The following is a 19238-nucleotide window of genomic DNA, read 5'->3' on the forward strand; positions in this document are numbered from 1 at the left end:
CCACCACCACCACCACCACCACCACCACCATCCACTCCTCTGCGCCTTTTTTCTGTTCTCGTTCGGCTCTTCTCGGTATCGCGCGCTCCTCGTCTCGTCACGTCCGTCTTGTTCTCCCTTGCATCTCCATTTCTAGCCCCATGACGCCCAGCTGATGCCCCGAGCCAGCCTCGACTCGACTCAACATGTCCACATCCACCCAAACACGCCGGCATAGCCGCGACATGCCGCTGCCCACCTTCGAATCCTACGACCTAGCCAGGCCCACACGATCCAACGCTGCTTCCATCCACCAGCACGACGACCTCTTCCACACGCTCTTCCCGCAGCCTCCACCACGCTCGCGCGCACAGGCAGAACGTCTCGCTCGCCCCTCCCTCCCTTCGCTCAAGGCAGCCTCACACGCATCCGCACAGGCACAGGCAGACTCGGCCGACTCGTCCCGCTCCACCGCGCAGCTCTTCACATCCTCCAACTCGATCGAGTCGCTCAACTCCCTCTCCTCCTATCCATCCTCCTCCTCCTCCTTGTCTCTGCTTCAAACCGTCCTCCCCGACAAGCACACCTCCGCAGACAGCTCCATCGACCACTACAGTCCAGCCGTCAGCGACGTAAACAGCGCAGAAACCGATCACAGCGTCTCCAGCTCTCACGCACACTCGCATTCCTCCGAGATCGACGCAAACGACCGACACGACCCACTCACCCCGATCACGCCCAACGGCAACACACACGCCTGGAGACCAAAGGAGCTCAACCTCGTTCGCAAACGTCAAGCTCCCGCACACCCAGAGCCCTCCATCCCCGTCTACAACTCCACCCCGTCCTGGAACGCCCCTCCCATCAGCGCAGATCGCAATGCCCTCCTCGTCGGTCTCGGCCTCGGCGGCGTCGCCCTCAACCCAGCTCCACCCGCCACCGCTCCCGCCCTCGTCAACAACCTGCCCGCCGACAAGCTCGGACAGCCCCACCAGCGCAGAGCCTACCTCCGCTCAAAGTCCCCTCAGCTCGTCAGCACCGCCACCATGCCACGAGACACGCTGCCCCAGGGTCCCAAGCAGCTTCTCCTCGTCTCATCAGGTGGACCACCAGCAGTGCGAAGATTCGGAGGTCGCAGACCGAGCGAGGGCTTGCTCGAAGCCTTCACCTCGCCCCAGCCCACTCCCGCATCCGAGCAGTCGTCGCGTTGCACCACGCCCCAGATGCGATCGCCCCTGCCCGTCATGCCAAGCGGTCCTGCTTTCGACCCGTCCACCCTCCAGTCTCCCGACCCCGCCTCGCTTGCACCACCACAACGCCAAACGCCCCTCTCGGCAGAGGAATTCATCGCTCAGATCGCCTCCACCCCACAGTACCAAGCCAGCTCCTTCCTAGAGCCAACCGCATCGGCTTCAACCACTCCCACTCCCCGAGGTCCGCTCCACCAGCTCCAGCCAGCAGCATACGCGGAAACCTCCTATCAACCACCTCCGCTCAGCGCCAGATCCGACATGGCCGTCGATCACAGCGACGAATACGACGCAGCGGCCCCCGGCCCGTCCTCGGCGCCAGCCGGCCCATCGACCGCCACCTCCTTCCTCCCAACTCGTGCACCTGGCTTTTCTTCCGGTCAGCGATCGCGAGCCGCTTCCCTCAGCCGCAGAAAGGCCGCTCCGACGCCTCTTGTCCTCACTTCCTCGCCAACCACCAGCAACTCGGACACGCTCCCGGGCTCCGCCGATGCGCGTCGCAGGCGCTCCCCCGCTGCCGCTGCCAACCAAAAGTCGCCGCTTTCTGCATCGCATTCCCGATCGCCTGGTCGGGCACCAGCATGGCACGAATCCGCCCCCGCGCCCGATGCGCCCAAATCCGCTTCCGACTATTCCGAACCGCTCCGCACCGCTTTCTACGATTTTGACTCCGAAGAAGAGTCCGACCAAGATCAGAGCGCTGCCAAGGCTAGCAGCCAGTCCCACGGCGATGCGATAGCACCCAGCGAGCCCTCAGAGCCCGCCGCTGAGACTGCCACACCCAACACCGCCTCGGCTCAAACCACTGTTTTCGATCGCATCCTGCGCCAGTCTCCACCCAGCCGCCTCTCGGCGCACAGCAGTGTCGCAGACTCCTTGGATCTCGCAGGCCAGACTCGTCACAGCTCCGGCTCGGACTCGGCTGCGGCGTTCGAGTACGAGGACCTCGAGACGAGCTCCTCTGCCGAAGGCCTCAGCCTCCAGACCATGCTCGGCTTCTTGCACCACCCCCCCACCAGAAAGTCGTCCTTGGCTTCACCAGCAGGAGCCGGTACGGCAATGACAGTCTCCGACTCGCTGTCGAGCCTCGAATCCCAAGTCGATCCGGCGGCGCGTGCTCCGTCGCATTCCCAAGCCACACCACCCGCTTCGGCCGCTCCCTCGGTGCCCAAGTTCAACATCGCCATCTTCGGACCCAACCAGCCAGCAGAGCAAGCTCCTCTCGCAGACGCCGTGGATCCCAGGCAGCAGGTCGAAGCTGGCAGCGCAGTGCGATCGCGCAAGCAGAGCATCGTGCCCGCGCCGCCGTCCTTTGCCATCCGCGACAACACGCGCGACGACTCGGCCGCTCAATCACCGCCGCTCGTCCCGTCCGTCTCGGACAGCCTCGAGGTCCACCCGGCTTTGGTCATGGCGCACACCAGCGAGGTGCCAGTGGGCGAGAGCAGGTGGAGCTCCGCCTCGGAATCCGACGGCGAGTCGGCCGTCTCCACAAAGGGCGCGCGCAAGTCCTTCTCCAAGGGCAGAAAGAGCTTCTCCAACAGCCGCAAAAACAGCATCGCCATCGCACGCGACCTCATCGCCGGACCCGTGGCTGCCAAGGAGCCGGCTCCCGAAGCAGGTAGGAGGCAGTCCAAACGCTCCAGCAAGTCGCGCCTTTCGCAGGGTGCCGCCGTCCAGGCCGCGCCTGTGCCGTCAAAGCCGTCGGCTGGATCCGTGTCCAAGCGATTGCTCCTCAATGGCCTTCCGTCGCTCAGAAAGAAGAGCATGTCCAATCTCAGCGGTCAGTCGGCCTCGCCTTCGACCCCGGGCACCGCTCGCGATCTCGCTTCTCCAGCGTCGGCATTCGCAGATCGAACCGAGTTCCCCTTCCCCCTGCCTCCGTCTCCGCAGGTAGTGTCCTCGCCGCCCGTCCCAGGCCTCACGACCAGGCCCTTTCAGGGCACAGAGTACACAACGCTTCCGGCTCAGAACGGCCCTTCCCCTGGGCCCTCGTTCTCGCCACACTTTGTCGCGGAACCACCGGCCACCCCGACGCTTGCGCAGCATTCAAGCTTGTCCGACGGATCGACCGCGCCCCTCACTACGCAGCAGATCCTGGCGCAGGCGAGGAGCAACATCTGGCCCGAGAACTACATCGGCACCAGCGTCAGCGCCGCCGGCTTGTCTTCGCCGTACCTCTCGACCACCCACGACGCGTTCAGCTACGACTTTCGCCCGTCCAGGCTCGCGCCCACACCTCCGCAGTCGGCTCCAGCTTGGGCCACCCGTGAGCCCTCGTCGTCGGCCTCGTCTCCAGTGACGCCCGTGATGCCAGCGACGATCGACAAGAAGCTTCCCTCGACACCCGTCGATCCATCCTGGCCTACGGGCCGATCTCGTTCCCGGCCTTCGCCTTCCGAGGACGCGCCGCTGCCGCCCAGGAATCTAAGGCATCTGCGTCAGTCGTCCTCAAACACGACTCTCGACAAGGCGCACGCCGACGTGCCGGCAGACGTCTTTCGACCCAACCATTCCAGCGAAGCCAGCGTGATCGGATCCCAGCTATCCCACACGCGTTCCGACAGCGAGCTCTCCACACCGCATCACGCATCTTTTGACGCCGATGAGGAGCGCTTGCCGACAATCGCCGAAACGAGCATGGCTACCGAAGTGGGGCGCGCGGAGCTTTCAATCGCCGCGGCCGACGTTGTCGAATTCGATGGTCCGCCTCGCCGCCTGATCAGCCGTCAGCAGGCCAAGCTCCAAAAGGCTCGCCGCATCCGCAGGCAGAAGGACCGCTTCCCGCGCTACAACTCCATGTCGGACCTCGGCTTGCAGTGGATGAGCGAGCGTGGCTCCGACGCCTACGACCTGCTGGCGGCAGAAGGGCTGCCCTCCTCGGCTGTGTTGGCTGCTGCTACCGGTTCGTCGGGTACAACGCCACGTGTGCTGGCGTCGGGAGGCGGAGGTGGCGACGATGCCGGCGGGGGCTCGGACGACAGCGACACGGACGATTACGGTTCGAGCGACGGCGGTGGAGGCAGAGGCTTCGGCGGCGGATCGGGCGGCGGGGGCGGAAAGCGCCCTGGCTCTGGCCGTAACCCGGGTGATGATGACGATGACGACAGCGAGGACGACGACGACGACTCCGACGAAGAGGAAGAGGCCGAGGCGCTGACCGATGGCGATTCGGAGGACGACTACGGCGCGGTAGAGCAGTCGGCCGCCACCCGTGGCGCGGGCATGCCTGTGGTACCCACCCGCAATGCATCCATGCCCGCCGTCCAAGCCGACGCCGAGGAGGCGGACTCGGACTCTTCCGATGACAAGCCTCTCGGCACGCTCGTCGACGACCCCAAGGCGCTGCAAAAGGCGCTGCGAGCACAGGAGCGCAGACGACACTTTGCGCTCGCACAGCAAGCGCTCGAAGGCAAGTCGACTAATACGAGTGCCACGCCTTCGACGCATGGCCACGCTCGCCACGCCCCGCCCGCACAGGCGAGAGGTCAGACGGGTGATGCCGTGGTGAACCCCAAAGACCTCGCACAGAAGCTGGCGCAGGTGCAAGCACGGCGCGATATCGCGCATCCGCCCAACGCCGCCATCATGCAGCGCGCCCAGACGGTCGCACGCCATGACGCGGGACGAGGTGCGGACCGACAGCAGGTCGCGGATGTCGCTTCGGTGTCGCGCTCCAAATCGGTGCGTACCACGCCGCGCGAGCGCAACGTGCATCCTGGTCTCAAGGCCAGGACTCCCTCGGAAGCCGCGCTGCGTGCCAGAGCGGCGGTGCAAGCGATGCCGCTCACTTCTTCCGCTGTCAGCCCGACGATCCCGGCCATGTCAAAGATGCCGGATCTGCCGTCCAACGCAATGGCCACCGTCGTGGCGGCTCAGAAGGCCATGGCGCACGCTCAGGCGAATCCGTCACCCGCGGCATTGGCACAGGCACAGGCGCTCGCGTCCTCGGCCACGGCGGCGCTCAATGCGGCCACGGCACAGGTGAAGCGCGGCACCACGTCGCCCATCTCGCCTTCTTTCAACCAGGGCGAGCCTGTGGGTCATACGCCGACGTCGCCGCGCTTGCCCGAGGTGCCGGAGATGGCCAACCCGCGTCAGCGCGTCGACTTGCGAGCCCATGCGGCGCCTACTACTTCGGCCGGCGGGCTGGGCATCGTTCCGGCTGCCGCTACGCCGGTGCATCATCCCAGCATGCTGCAGCGCTTGCGTTCGCGCTCGGTGTCGCGCAATCAGGCTGCACTCACGATCAACACGGCCGCTGCCCCGCCCATGCCCGAGCTCGCAAGGCCAGGCACCGGGTCCAAAGACTCGCAGGCTTCGGGCTCGCCGCACAGCGCGCAAGCTGCAACTTTCGCGGCGCTGTCGCAGGCGGCGATGCAGCACGGGCGTCCGCCCGCCGAGGCTGTAACTGGCAGCGTCGACTCGCATGCGGCGCAGATGCAGCGGGGTGCGTCGAGCATGACGAGCAACGTGGCGACGTCTCACGACAATGCGGTTGCGCCACCGCTCGCCACGGCTGAGATGCGCCAGCCGCACAAGGTGTACATCCTGTCGCGACAGCGGTTTGCGGTGGTGGAGGTGCCCGTGTCGGCGCGTGCGCGCGATCTGGCGCTCGAGGTGATCGAGCGCGAGAGGCTGCCCATGGACGACAGCAAGGGCGGCTGGGTGGTGTTTGACTGTTCGGCGCAGCTGGGCATCGAGCGTCCGTTGCGCGAGTACGAGATGATCACCGACGTGGTTAATGTGCGCGCGCATCCGCAGACCGACTTTTTCCTCATCAAGCGCACCGAGCTGTCGCCGTACCTCTCGATTCGCGCGGTCCCGGCGAGCTCGCCTGCGCTGGCAGGGTACGTGTACGTGCAGGACCGCAAGAAGAAGTGGAACAAGCGCTGGCTCGAGCTGCGCGACCATGCGCTCTACCACGCCAAGAACGAAAAGGGCAAGGACGAGACGTCCATCTGCCAGATCTCGACTTTCGACATTTACCTCGTGGACGGCTCGGCGGTCAAGATGCCCAAGGCGAATGGGTTTGCGCTGCGATCGCAGGATCCGATCACCATGTTTGAGAAACCGGACCAGGACTACATCCACTACTTTTGCCTGACCGATCCTGCGGCGCATCGAGATTGGGTGCGCGCCATCCTCAATGCGCGCACGTATATCCTGCGGCAGGAGAAGGCGGTGCTGTTTCACGTTGATTCGCCCGGCGTTGGGCAGGAGGCCGGATTCGCAGGTGCGATGGCGAGCGGAGGATTGTCGCGCAAGAACACGGCACGTCGTCCGAACGGTCGCGCAGCGGGAGAGGCAGCGCCGCCAAGTGGCGTGGCTAGCGCTCCATCGCCGCTGATCGACAGCAGCGCTTTCGCCGGCCCATTCGCCAAGGGAAGCCTGTTGGCAGACAAGGCGATCAACGACGCCAAGGAGGCACTTCGTGGTCACCCCGCTACCGCACCGCCTACAGCAGCGATGCACGATTTGGGGCTAATGGACCGCAACGCGCTGCGCGCTAACGAAGCGCGCCGCAGAGAAGACGCGATCGAGCGCCAGCGCCGCATGAAGGCGGACGGGCAGCCGCTCATCGATCTTGTACGCAAGTAGACCAAGTCACCGTAGCAATGTATTTTTAAATGGGATCGTGGGGTCTCTGCATGAGTAGTGTGCGATGTCGAGGAGTCTAAGGTGGAATTGATGGACTGCATGCATGCCGGTATCAGCGCATCTGGTGGACAATACTGGATGATTGAGACGTCTCGGCGCTGCCCTTACCGTTGCTCAGGCCTTGCGGAACGCAGAGCTGAGTCGAGGGCGTTGGAGATGCTGTGGCTGAAGTGGTGGCAAGGTCCGCGTGCTCCCGGCCGAAAATGTGCGGTTCAAAATGGCTGAGTCGCGGGCGGCACTGCAGCAGTCTGTGTGGAGGTGAAATGGCCATTCTCGCAGCCTTATCCGCCGCCACTCCCCCATCGCCCACTGCCTTCTCCTCCATCACCGTCTTCACCGCCTTCACATGGGATCTGCGCCGCTCTGAGCACTTACAGCACCAGCAAGGCCGGATAGCGCATCCATACGCAGCTCTTGACCCGCTGCTTGCCGCAGCTGGCTCGCACGAACAACCAGCATGTCCGCCAACGAGGGCTCGCGCCCACGCATCACGGTCAAGCTGCGTCCCAATGCTGGGGCCAGTGCGTCCACATCCGCTGCTGCGTCTCGCGCTCAGAGCTCTCGAGGGACGCCCGTGAGCCGCCGTGCTGACGACGACGACGATGAGGGTGGCGAGCAGGCGTTCGCCCTCGATGATGGGTTCGTGTCGGACGACTCGGGCGACGAATACGGCAGCAGCAGGAGAACAGGCCGAGGCGCAGCAGCCACCGCCAAAAAGGGAAAGGCCGCAGACGCAGGACGTGCGGCTCCCACCAGTGCCATCGCCCGCCAGCATCCTCTCTCCGGAGCCGCGCCTCGCTTCAACGGCCCTGCCATGGACGAGGACGACGAGCAGGAGCGCTACGAGTCGGGCGAGCTGCGCTTCCACACGCGCGACTTTACCAAGATGCCGCTCAAGCTCGATCACGCCAGCAGGCCGCTCTGGATCTCGCCCGACGACGGCCACATCATCCTCGAGGGCTTCAGCCCACTTGCCGAGCAGGCGCAGGACTTTCTCATCGCCATCGCAGAGCCCGTCAGCCGCCCCGCGTACATCCACGAATACAAGCTCACGCCCTACTCGCTCTACGCCGCCGTCTCGGTGGGTCTGCAGCCCAACGACATCATCGAGGTGCTCAACCGACTCTCCAAGGTGCCCGTGCCCGATGCCGTGCTCGACTTTATCCGCGAATACACGGCAAGCTTCGGCAAGATCAAGCTCGTGCTCAAGCAGAACAAGTACTTTGTCGAGAGCGCGCATCCCGAGATCCTCCAGACGCTGCTGCAGGACAGCATCATTGGTGCGGCGCGCGTGCGTGAGGATCCGAATGCGGCGAGGTCGGGGCGCATGGAGGTGCTTGGCAAAGCGCAGGCTCCCACGCGCGGCGACCTGGTGATTCCAGGTACAGAGGGCGCAGCGCGCAAGGCGAGACAGGCGGCGGGTAATGCCGCGCAAGCTCCTGGGGCGGCTGGGGCTAGTGGCAGCGGCGCGAGCGGATCCGGGCCCCAGCCCGAGAGCGCCGATGCGGCACGTCGCGAGGATGAGGCGGACTTGTTTTCGGCCATCATCGGCGTGGACGAGGCGGACGAGCTGGACGAGGACGACACGGTGCACAGCTTCGAGATCGTCGAAGAGTGCATCGAGCAGGTCAAGAAACGGTGCAACGAGATCGGCTATCCGATGCTCGAGGAGTACGACTTCCGCAACGACCAGCTCAACGCCGACCTCGAGATCGATCTCAAGCCCATCACTCACATCCGGCCGTACCAGGAGAAGAGTCTAGCCAAGATGTTTGGTAACGGCCGTGCGCGAAGCGGCATCATCGTGCTTCCGTGCGGTGCGGGCAAGACGCTCGTTGGCATCACGGCGGCGTGCACCATCAAGAAGAGCTGTTTGGTGCTGTGCACGAGCAGTGTGAGCGTGATGCAGTGGCGGCAGCAGTTTTTGCAGTGGAGCAACATCCAGGACAACCAGATCAGCGTCTTCACCGCCGATCAGAAGGAAAAGTTCTCGGGCGCATCGGGCATCGTGGTGTCGACCTACTCGATGGTCGCCAACACGGGCAAGCGGTCGCACACGTCGCAGAAGATGATGAACTTTCTCGAGTCTCGCGAGTGGGGATTCATCTTGTTGGACGAGGTGCACGTCGTGCCGGCGAGCATGTTCCGACGCGTGCTGACCAAGATCAAGGCGCACTCGAAGCTAGGCTTGACGGCGACGCTGGTGCGCGAGGACGAAAAGATCGACGAGCTCAACTTCCTCGTGGGGCCCAAGCTGTACGAGGCCAACTGGATGGATCTGGCGGCCAAGGGCCACATTGCGACGGTGCAGTGTGCCGAGGTGTGGTGTCCGATGACGCCCGAGTTCTACCGCGAGTATCTGCGCGAAAAGAGCCGCAAGAAGATGCTGCTGTACTGCATGAACCCGAAAAAGTTCCAGGCATGCCAGTTCCTCATCGACTACCACGAGAATCGCGGCGACAAGATCATTGTGTTTTCGGACAACGTGTTTGCGCTCGAGGCGTATGCGATGAAGCTCAAGAAGCCGTTCATCCACGGCGGTACGGCGCACGTGGAGCGCATGCGCATCCTGCAAAACTTCCAGCACAATCCGATTGTCAACACGATCTTCCTGTCCAAGGTGGGCGACACGTCGATCGACCTGCCCGAGGCGACGTGTCTGATCCAGATTTCGTCGCACTTTGGCTCGCGCAGGCAGGAGGCGCAGCGTCTGGGACGCATCCTGCGAGCCAAGCGTCGAAACGACGAGGGCTTCAACGCCTTCTTCTACAGTCTGGTGAGCAAGGATACGGCCGAGATGTTCTACTCGACCAAGCGGCAGCAGTTCCTGATCGACCAGGGCTACGCCTTCCGCGTGATCACGCATCTGGTGGGCATGGAAGACATGCCGGAGCTGGTGTACAAGAAGCAGTCGGACCAGATCGAGCTGCTGCAGAGCGTGCTCATTGCCAACGAGGCAGATGCCGACCTTGGCTCCGACATGCACGGCACCGAGTTTGGCGGTGGCGGGGGTGGCGGTGCGCGCAGGGTGGGCGGTGTGGGCGCCTCGGCGAATGCGGCCATGCCCAGGGCAGCACGTACGACGGGCTCGCTCAATGCACTCAGCGGCGCGCAGCACATGTCGTACATCGAACGCAACCGCTCGGTCAACAAGACGCTCAACAAGGAGCAGGGCCGTCACAAGCTCTTCCAGAAGCGCGCCGACAAGGCCAAGCGCAAGAACATGGACGATTGATCCCTCGCATTCGAGTCGAAGATGCAATGCAGACCAATAGTTTTGCACACATTTGTGATGGTTGGGGTATCGGTGCGCGAAGGGGTGAGTTGTACAAATACAGCAGAGGGAGCGTTTTGGGGGCTTGGGAGAAAGGGCTAGGCGATTGTGCATGAGGAGGTGGTGGAACGGTTTGGATGTGCCTGGGCGGCTACGGCGGCGATTTCGAGGAAGGCCTGGTTTACGCCGCGGTTGAGTTTGGCGGAGCATTCGAGGTAGCGCGAGGCGTGGATGCGTTTGGCGACGCGCACGCCGTCTTCGTACGACAGCATGCGGCGCTTCTCTCGCTCCCCTCCGCTGCGCAGATCGCACTTGAGCGCCACCAGGACGATCTTTACCCCCGGACAGTGGTCTCGAATCTCGGGCACCCACTACCATCCCCCATCAGACAGGTTGCAAGGTCCAAAAGTTAGTGAAAGAACAAAGTGGGTGGGGGTTGGGAGGGGAACCTACACGAGATTCGACGTTTTCAAGGCTGACAGGGTTATCCGCAGCAAAGCAGAGCACGACAACGTGGGTATCCGCATACGACAGTGTGCGCAGTTTGTCGAATTCTTCCTGTCCAGCAGTGTCCCAGAGCGTCATTTCGACCGGATGCCGTGCGCGCGCTGGCTGGATCGTATGCACGTAGTTCTCGAATACCGTCGGTTCACTACATCCTTCAATGTCAGCATACGCAGCACGAAAAGCAAAGATGAAGCACAACTTACTATGTCTGTGGAAACTCGTGCTTGATGAGTACAAACAGCAGACTCGTTTTGCCGCATGCACCGTCGCCGAGAACCAGCACTTTGCGAGCAAGCGTCCGCCGCCCCGTCAATGCCTCTTCGCCACCAACAAGTCCACACAGCCCCATGACGCAATCAGTCTGTCTAGATCGTTTAAGAGTCCCGTCAAGGTGGATGCGTTGCTGAGAGTAGCAGTCGAGTAGCGAGGCGGGTGGAGGGAGATGATGGTGTTGTTCTCGACACCCGCTGCCGCTGCGCGCCGCACAGTGCATATTTGGCGTGCAGCAGCTCCTCCACGCGACGCTTAAAGTGCACCCAATTTAGCCTCGCCGCGCCTAAAAAGTGTTGCTCTTTTTTTATCCCGCTGTGACGCGCGCATTCAAGTCGTGGATTTTCGACCAACCCCTGCCAATCTCGCCCGATCCCAAACCAGATCGGCTCCAGATCACCTTCGCTGGATCGGTCAAGATAGCGGCATCCTTCCATCACGAATGACGACGAACAGGGTGATGCGATGCAATGCGATTCGATCGATACGAGCAGGGATGGTATACGATGCGAAACCACTGTAAAGCCAGCTCGAGGGTGTGAAAAGTATGATCTACGGTCTGTACGGGAACGGCGTTAGATGATGCCGTTGGCGCTGGCGTTCATCACGCGGCTCACAAACAGGTATGCCAGCACGGCGAGCAAGACCAGCGAGCTGCGCAAGCCAAACAGGTCTCTGCGCCGGTTGTTACGTGGTGGCCTTGCATCTTCGGCTCGGCGTCCGTTAGGACTGGCGTCGGACTCATCGGCTGCCCCCGCACCGCTCGACGCAGGTATCGCTGCAGATCGATTCCTCAAGCCTGTAGTAAGAAGCAATGGATGAGAGAAGTCAGCGGATCCAGTTCGGCACGTGTTTGCACGACCATGCTGGCCACACGCCCGCCCTCTTCATTGCGAGTGGCGACGGTGGGAGGCTGGCGGATTCACGCACCCTGCTTTGGTAGCGGTGGCGCCTCAGGCGAATCGGATCCCACCTTTTCAGACTTGTTGGCGTCGCCCGAGGCTGCACCGGCGCCGGCCGAGGTGGTCGATTGCTTGTTGTCGCCCATGTTGGGCAGATCCTTGATCTGTTGGCCAGCGTACTCGGGGAAGATCTGGCAGAACTTCTTCTGCGTCAGGTTGAACGCGTGCGACTGCTCGGCGAGCTTTTTGCGATCCGCACTCGACGCCGTTACCGAGCCTGTGGTCATCTCGTCCGAGCACATGAACGAGAGCAGTCCGATGAGGATCGTCGACGTGTTCCAGCCCGGCTGCCACGTGTGCGGGTGGTAGTCGCTCATCGAGGTGCAGATCTTGGTGTTGGGCGCAAACCGGCCACTCGGCGTCTGCATCTTGATGCCCGGCGGCTTGAAGGGGAACTCGGGCGGGAAGAGCAGCTGTCCGTGGTATTCGCCGCCGGCGTACGGCGTGTCGGGAGGGCCTCGTAGGATGTAGTGCCTGTGATCGAACAACAAGGTCCTTCAGCTTTTTGTCCAGATGAACGCTTTGCAAGCGCAAGCGCATCGACGAAGCCTACTTACCACTCGAGGATGTTGTCTTCGCGCGGACGGGCGTAGACAAGCGGAGGAGGGTCCTTGTCCATCAGCTGCGCCTCCTTTGTGAGCTGTGACAATAGCAGATGTCGAGAGAAGAGGATTGAGAGGGTTAGAATTCAGAAGAGCTCGCTTGGCTGTCTTTTTGATGAAAAATGATTGCGCATACCCTCTTGATGGCGGCCTTGCTCGCCATGATTGCAGAGAGATATAGAGCAGCCCGCTTGCCTGACGCGGACGTTGCGAGTATCTGGTAGCGGAAGGCAAGAACGATACAGCGCCGGGCAGCGTGCCTTTGAGGTGGAGAGCGTGATGAGACTTTTGGCACATGCAGGCCCAGCAGCCCGACGCACGCAACGGCAAGCGGACCCACACTGCCACCGAGCCGAACCCGCAAGTGGAGCTCAGCCGCATCCACGTCACAAAGCTCTAACAAATCTCAAGCCCCCCCCAAAAAAAAAGAGAAAAAAGAGGAGTTCCCGGCCAGGGAATCGAACCCTGATCTGAGCAGTGAGAGTGCCCTATACTAACCATTGTACTAACTGGGATTTGTTATGAGGAGGCGGACATTGTGCGTATATCACGCAATTCTTTGGCAGGGCTTGGTGAGGATATACCCGCTTTCACACGACGGGGCGTGAGCGGTTACCGCCCACAAAAAGTCCGCCGTGCATGAGATGCTGCGGGTCCCGTCTGTTCTTGCTGGCGGCTCACCTGCCAGACGCGCAGGGGCCGCCTCGCGCCTCGACGATATTCTGGGGTAACCTGTGGGGTGACCGCTATGCTGTATCAGCCTAGTCGCGAGTCCCTTTGAGTGACCCCGCGCGTACTGAGTCGGGCGACCGTGCATCTGTTCGTTCCTTCCTTTTCTACCCTCGAAAGCTTCAACGACACCGTACCAATAGCGCTACGGTTGTCACATACGATTCTTCTTTGCCTCCTACCACCCATTCCCGCGCCAAGCGACCATTGGCCAAGCCCGTCCCCGCAAGACCTCGCTGAGACCCGTCTCGGAAGAACACATCACCATGTCGTCGTCGATTTCGGTGAGCTCGAGCACGAGCACGGAGCGCAAGGTCGATCCACGCGTGCTCGCTGCTGTCCAAAAGGCATCGCCGCCTCGACCGGCGGTGCTCAACCCGTTGCTGCGAATGCTCGTCTTCCAGGTGTTCTTCCTGTCCACATCGCTCGTCAAGATCCCTTGGTACCTGCTGCGCTCCATCATCCCACGCTTCCGCCTCAACCCAAACTGGAGCTTTGCCACGGCGGCGTACATCCTGGTGGTGCGACGCGTGATGCGCAATCTGATCCGCTTTGGCGTGCAGCCCATCGCGCCGCGCAAGGGTGGACTGCGCGACCGCAACCACTTCCTCGGCACCTTGGTCGCGTGCCTCAACCTGTCGGGCCCGGGCGGCTCGGTGGTGCTTGCCAAGCAGAGCATCAAGGCGCTCAAGCTCGACGCCAAGCACGGCCGCGCCGACAAGGTGTGGATCCCCCCTGCGGGTCCCGAGTACCTCGACGGCATCCTGGCCGTCAAGACGAGCCCCAACGACAAACGCAGGATCACCACGGACGCCTACACCGGTCCGCCGCTGCTGGATCCAAAGTGGCTCAAGTGGAGCGTTCGCGCGCTCTGGTTCACCCACAAGCCCGAGATTGTGCCTCCGCAGCCTCGCGCGACCACCAAGCCCAGCCGCCCGGTGATCTGCTACTTCCACGGCGGTGCGGGTGTCACGTTCAACGCCGGCGATGTGCACATGGGAATGAACCTCGCCAAGACGTTCGCCCGCAACGCGGGCATCGATCTCTTCTCGGTCGACTACAACCTGGCGCCGTTTGCGCCGTCACCGGTGCAGCTGTACCAGGCCTTGTCGGCGTACCTGTACCTGATCAACGAGCTCAAGTACTCTCCGGAGCAGATCTACATTGGCGGTGACAGCCACGGCGCTTGGATGACGCTGCAGCTGGAGCGCTACCTGCGCTCGTACAAGCACGTCGTGTTTGACGATCCAGCGTCGTTCAAGATCCCTGGCCTGGTGCTGCTGTCGCCGTGGATCGCGCCCGAGGACCTGTCGTTCAAGAGCCGAGAGAAGAACGTCGACACGGACATCATCGCGCTGAGCTACGAGGACTGGGGCGTTTCGGCGCAGGGACTCAAGAAGCTTCCGTATCCGCTGTCGGACGCGTGGAGCACGCACTCGAACAAGTCGATCGGCGAGCTGGCCGCCATGCCGCCGTGCTTCATCGCCAACGGTGGTGGCGAGACGCTGCTCGACGAAGGCACGCACTTTGCCAACCTGCTGCGCAAGGCCAAAAATCTGCCGACGTCCACTTCGAGCCAGCGCATCGTGCTGAGTCCCGGCGAGCTCAACTGCAAGGTGGTGCACCACGTCTACCCGCACGAGGTGCACGACTACTTTACCGTCGACACCGAGGTGGCCAACGCGATCAAGGTGTACAAGCAGATCGGCACGTGGATCAAGTTTACCCAGACGCTGCTCTGAGGTCTTCGCGTGCTCCCGTGTCATTATCTTTATTCAAATCTAGTGTAGAGTCGATTCGATACGATGCTCTCAGGCGTGCGATTAGCAAAAGAGTTGAGGCGAGAGCGCGTACATTGAGAGCTCAAGAGCCGCTGTGGTTGCTGTCGTCGTCGTCCGAGTCTGGGCGTTGTTTGAATTGGATGCGCTCGACGTCGTCGTTGTGCAGACGCTGCTTCTTTGCTTGTGGCTCAGCCGTTCCAAGCGTTGCTGATGAGGGCTTGCCCTTGGCCGCAGCCTGCGCCTTGAGAGCCGCGAGCTTCTTCTTTTCGCGCTTGGCCCGGTTCTTGTCGGTCTTGGCTTCGTCCTTGCGCTGCGTCTCGGCGCGCTTCTGATCAAACTCTTGCTGCTCTGTCAGCTGTGCGTCGGAACACGTCCGCAGATGGCAAGATCAGTATCAGCTATCGATTCAAACGGAACGGCTCAGTCGACAAGAGCTTCGGCACCCACCTTTTGATTCTGCTCCTCCATGATTTGGATGCGCTCAAACTCGCGTCGGCGCTGCTGCTTGTAGACGTGGAACTCGCCCGAACCGGCTCCTGCACTCGATCCGGTGACGTTCTTCATCACGTCGCGAGGCGCTCGTATTGTCTTTTCCTTGGGTCCGCTCGGGATGTGGATCTCCTTGTCTGGGTTCGCCAGCAGCTTGGACAGCGCTTGCGCTTGCCTCTCGTGCGCCGACAGCTTGCCCTTCTTGTTGGGCACGCCCATGGTGAGTTCGGCCGAGTGGCGTGACGACGACGGCTCGCCGTTGCTTGGTGATAGCGACATGGTTGCGTGGATAACGTCTGCCTAGTCGAGACTAAGAACGTAGTTGGTGTGAGACGGCGAAGCAAGAACATCGAGCCGCCAGCCAATCTTGTTTCCTCCACTTGGAAGCCGCACATCCGCGCTAAATTGCGCGACCCTCATCCGCGAACCTGGACTCGCGCTAAACGCACAGCACAGACCAACCTCGCGCCCCTTTTCCATCGTCGACCTTCATCCCCATTACCCGCAACGTCAGCTGGATCACATTCCAACCTTTCCGCCACGCAGGAACAGGCACTCGTCACAACGCACCAGACCGGGCATTGCGCTAGTCCGTAGCGTCTAGTCCGATATGGTGCAACCAAACCACCCCACCTCCGAGTGGTCCAGCTTGCAAGACATCTTCTACCGCCGCACCGAGCTCTACGCGCTCAACTGGGGCATCGACAATCTCGCAGACTATGTCGTTGCCGCCGCCAGCAACGGCGGTCTCATCGCCCTCGTGCGCGACCCCACTCGGCTCGTCTCGCTAGGCAAGGCTTCACTGCTGAAGCCCAAGATCCTCGTCTACACCGCAGCAGGCCAACTCATCGAAAGCATACCCTGGGATCCTTCGCTCAGAATCATCGCCCTCGACTTCAACGCGCTCGAGCAGCTCGTCGTCGTCCTCGAGGAAGGAAGCGTCCGTCTATATACCCTCCTTTCGCCGTGTCCAGCTTCCGTCGACACTTCCGCTGCGCCCACCACCTCTCGCAAGCGCCCCGTCCCCATCGAAGCTACGTCGAACTCTTACTACACCCAACACTCGCTCGGCATCGAAGCCACAGAGACCGGCGTTATCGATGCTCGCGTATGGCCAGGCGGCGTCGTCGCTTTCGTCGGTGCGCGTCGCTTCGTCGAATGGCGCTTCCCCGGCCTCGACCTCGACGCGGAGCAAGGAGATTATGCAGGAGCCGTTAGCCTCAGCGGCGGAGGCGAGTATGGCTTTGTGCTTCCCTCCTTCGACGACGATACCGTTCAGATCCCCACTCCGGAGCTGCTTCCGCCATTCGACCAGTCCAATTCCAATTCGCCACAGTCGTCCTCGCTCCCTTCATCTTGGGCAGTGCTTCCTCCCAATGTCTCGCAGTCGGGGCTTACCACCGTTCTCATCGCGCAAGGCCAGACTCTGCTCTCGCTCACCCGCTCCGCAGCCGGTCCCTCTTCAATAGACACTGCATGCCAGGACATGCGCCTCTCCCGCGGGCCTTTCCACGTCGTCCGTCCTTCGCCCAACGGCAAGCTCCTCGCTCTCATGACCGCCGACCTCGTCCTCTGGGTCGTCAGCTCAGACTTCTCCAGAAGTCTCAGTGAATTCGACATTCGTGCCTCCGAAGCATACAAGGATGCCTCCCTCGTCGACGATCCTTTCCAGTCCCTCAATCCTTCCGCTACAAGCTCGGGAAAAGGTGGCATCGGCGGCAGTGGCGTGCGCTCGGTACAGTGGTGTGGCAACAACACGCTCGCGCTGGCGTTCAACGACGAGGTCGTCATGGTCGGGCCGTTCGGAGACTCGATCCGCTATCCCTATGCCGGTCCCACCCACTTGATCACCGAGGTCGATGGCCTGCGCATCATCGCCTCTGATCGACACGAGTTCCTCCAGAAGGTCTCGGACGTCTCGGCACGCGTCTTCCAGCCCGGTTCCAACGATCCAGCCGCGCTCCTCTTCGAGGCGGCCGAACAGTTCAGCGCCAAGAGCAGCCGCGCAGACGAGGGCATCCGCGCCATCCGCTCCAGTCTGCCGGACGCCGTCGACACCTGCCTTCGCGCCGCCGCGTACGAATGGGACCTCTCGTGGCAGAGGCGCCTTCTCAAAGCCGCCTCGTTCGGCAAAAGCTTCATCGAGCTCTACGATCCTACCGCCTTCGTCGACATGGCTCGCACTCTGCGCGTTCTCAACGCCGCACGCAACTACCAGATCGGCATCCCAATCTCGTACGAGCAATACACTGCTGCGGGTCCCACCGCCCTGCTCTCGCGACTCACGGCTCAGAACCACCACTTTCTCTCGCTCAAGATCGCCCGCTTCCTGCACATTCGTCCCGATCCCATCCTCAAGCACTGGGCCAGAGCCAAGATCGCCAGAACCAAGCCGGCTTTGGGTGGCTCGTCCTCGGCTGCTGCTGCTTCCGCTGAGGAGCGCTTGTGCGCAGATATCGTACGCAAGTTCAGCATCGCCACGTCGTTGGTCGAGCGCGTAGGTGAGCTGGGCGGGCCCGAAGACGATAGCCTTGTCTCTGCCGGCCCAGCCGACGCCGCGCCCGCCTCAAAGGGCGCAGGCTCTGAGGACGCCAACCGGGTGGCCTCGGTGAGCTTTGCCGAGGTCGCCTGGACCGCATGGAAGGCTGGCCGACGTGATCTCGCCACGCGCCTGCTCGATCACGAGGCGCGGGCAATCGACCAAGTGCCGCTCTTGATGAACATGCGCGAAGACAAGCTTGCGCTCGTCAAGGCGATCGAGTCGGGCGACACGGATCTGATCTACCACGTGCTGCTCCGCCTCAAGAACCAGCTGTCTCGCGGCGACTTCTTCCGGATCGTACAAGCGCCCGTCTCGGATGCGCTTGTTGCGTTGGGTGCTCAGCCGTCCGCCCAGTCTCGAGGGCGCGCGAATGCGGAGCTGGCTTCCACACGCCAATACCTCGCCTTGGCGTCGAACCTGCTCGAGGTGTATGCGAAGGAGGTCGACCGCGACCTGCTCAGAGACTTTTACTACCAGGACGACCGCAGGACCGACTCGGCCATCCTCGCGCTCGAAAAGGCCAATGCGATGCAAGACGTCTCGGAGACCGAGATGCCCGACAAGATCTTCAACCTCAAGACCGCCATGAAGTTCTTTAGCGAGGACAAAGAAAGAGTGCTCGAGGCCAAGGTATGTTGTTATAAATCATGTGCCGTTTCAAGCGCCGTATCGTGCTGACGCTTTCACCTTTTCGTTACGAATAGTTGGTGGACGAGCAGATTCGGCTGCTGGCATTCCAGCAGGCTCTGGAGAAGGAGGATGGACACCGTAGCCAGTTTACGGGACTGTCGCTCAACGAGACGATTCGCCAGCTGCTCTTCCGCAACATGTCGAAAAAGGCCGACAAGCTGCGATCCGATTTTAAAGTGCCGGACAAGAGGTACTGGAACATCAAGCTCGACACGCTCGCCCAGAGCAAAGACTGGGATGGTCTGTGGAGCTTTGCCAACTCGAAGCGCTCGCCCATCGGATATACGCCGTTTGTGGTCAAGCTCGTCGAGCTCAACCACGTGCAGGAGTCGATGCGCTTCGTGCCAAAGATCCAGGACAAGTCGGACCGAAATGCCTTCACGTCGTATCTCTCCCGACTCCCCAGCCAAATCGTCGCCAACCAGCTGTCGGATCGATTCAACGAGTAGCGCGTCGATAGCGCAGCAGCTTTGACTCACTCAATGTACGCTTTGCAAGCGAT

General features: G+C 62.1%; 7 protein-coding genes and 1 non-coding gene across 8 annotated transcripts; 4 read left to right on the forward strand and 4 right to left on the reverse strand.

The window, feature by feature from the left end:
* Positions 1–185: 185 nt before the first annotated feature.
* Positions 186–6830, forward strand: PAN0_026c6150 (zinc metalloprotease; the record flags this gene model as incomplete). Its single annotated transcript, XM_014798382.1, has 1 exon — positions 186–6830. One exon carries the CDS (start codon positions 186–188, stop codon positions 6828–6830), a length of 6645 nt encoding a protein of 2214 aa, XP_014653868.1.
* Positions 6831–7347: 517 nt separating this feature from the next.
* PAN0_026c6151 (DNA repair helicase rad25) lies at positions 7348–10125 on the forward strand (the record flags this gene model as incomplete). Its single annotated transcript, XM_014798383.1, has 1 exon — positions 7348–10125. One exon carries the CDS (start codon positions 7348–7350, stop codon positions 10123–10125), a length of 2778 nt encoding a protein of 925 aa, XP_014653869.1.
* Positions 10126–10262: 137 nt separating this feature from the next.
* Positions 10263–11020, reverse strand: PAN0_026d6152 (rho3 GTPase; the record flags this gene model as incomplete). Its single annotated transcript, XM_014798384.1, has 3 exons — positions 10263–10535; positions 10618–10816; positions 10875–11020. The coding sequence occupies 3 exons, from the start codon at positions 11018–11020 to the stop codon at positions 10263–10265; spliced, it is 618 nt and encodes a 205-aa protein (XP_014653870.1).
* A 496-nt stretch (positions 11021–11516) lies between these two features.
* PAN0_026d6153 (UBC-like protein) lies at positions 11517–12668 on the reverse strand (the record flags this gene model as incomplete). Its single annotated transcript, XM_014798385.1, has 4 exons — positions 11517–11740; positions 11872–12377; positions 12461–12543; positions 12642–12668. 4 exons carry the CDS (start codon positions 12666–12668, stop codon positions 11517–11519), a joined length of 840 nt encoding a protein of 279 aa, XP_014653871.1.
* A 280-nt stretch (positions 12669–12948) lies between these two features.
* PAN0_t026d0001 lies at positions 12949–13020 on the reverse strand. Its single transcript has one exon. It is a non-coding gene; the product is annotated as a tRNA-Glu (tRNA).
* A 480-nt stretch (positions 13021–13500) lies between these two features.
* On the forward strand, positions 13501–14976 carry PAN0_026c6154 (endoplasmic reticulum protein; the record flags this gene model as incomplete). The annotated part of the gene is made up of 1 exon (XM_014798386.1): positions 13501–14976. One exon carries the CDS (start codon positions 13501–13503, stop codon positions 14974–14976), a length of 1476 nt encoding a protein of 491 aa, XP_014653872.1.
* Positions 14977–15097: 121 nt separating this feature from the next.
* Positions 15098–15783, reverse strand: PAN0_026d6155 (DUF1168 domain-containing protein; the record flags this gene model as incomplete). The annotated part of the gene is made up of 2 exons (XM_014798387.1): positions 15098–15370; positions 15445–15783. The coding sequence occupies 2 exons, from the start codon at positions 15781–15783 to the stop codon at positions 15098–15100; spliced, it is 612 nt and encodes a 203-aa protein (XP_014653873.1).
* Positions 15784–16114: 331 nt separating this feature from the next.
* Positions 16115–19185, forward strand: PAN0_026c6156 (vacuolar assembling/sorting protein VPS16; the record flags this gene model as incomplete). The annotated part of the gene is made up of 2 exons (XM_014798388.1): positions 16115–18676; positions 18751–19185. The coding sequence occupies 2 exons, from the start codon at positions 16115–16117 to the stop codon at positions 19183–19185; spliced, it is 2997 nt and encodes a 998-aa protein (XP_014653874.1).
* Between the last annotated feature and the right edge of the window lie 53 nt (positions 19186–19238).

The sequence above is a fragment of the Moesziomyces antarcticus genome (genome assembly GCF_000747765.1).
Source record: "Moesziomyces antarcticus DNA, scaffold: scaffold_v10026, strain JCM 10317, whole genome shotgun sequence".
Lineage (NCBI taxonomy): Eukaryota > Fungi > Basidiomycota > Ustilaginomycetes > Ustilaginales > Ustilaginaceae > Moesziomyces > Moesziomyces antarcticus.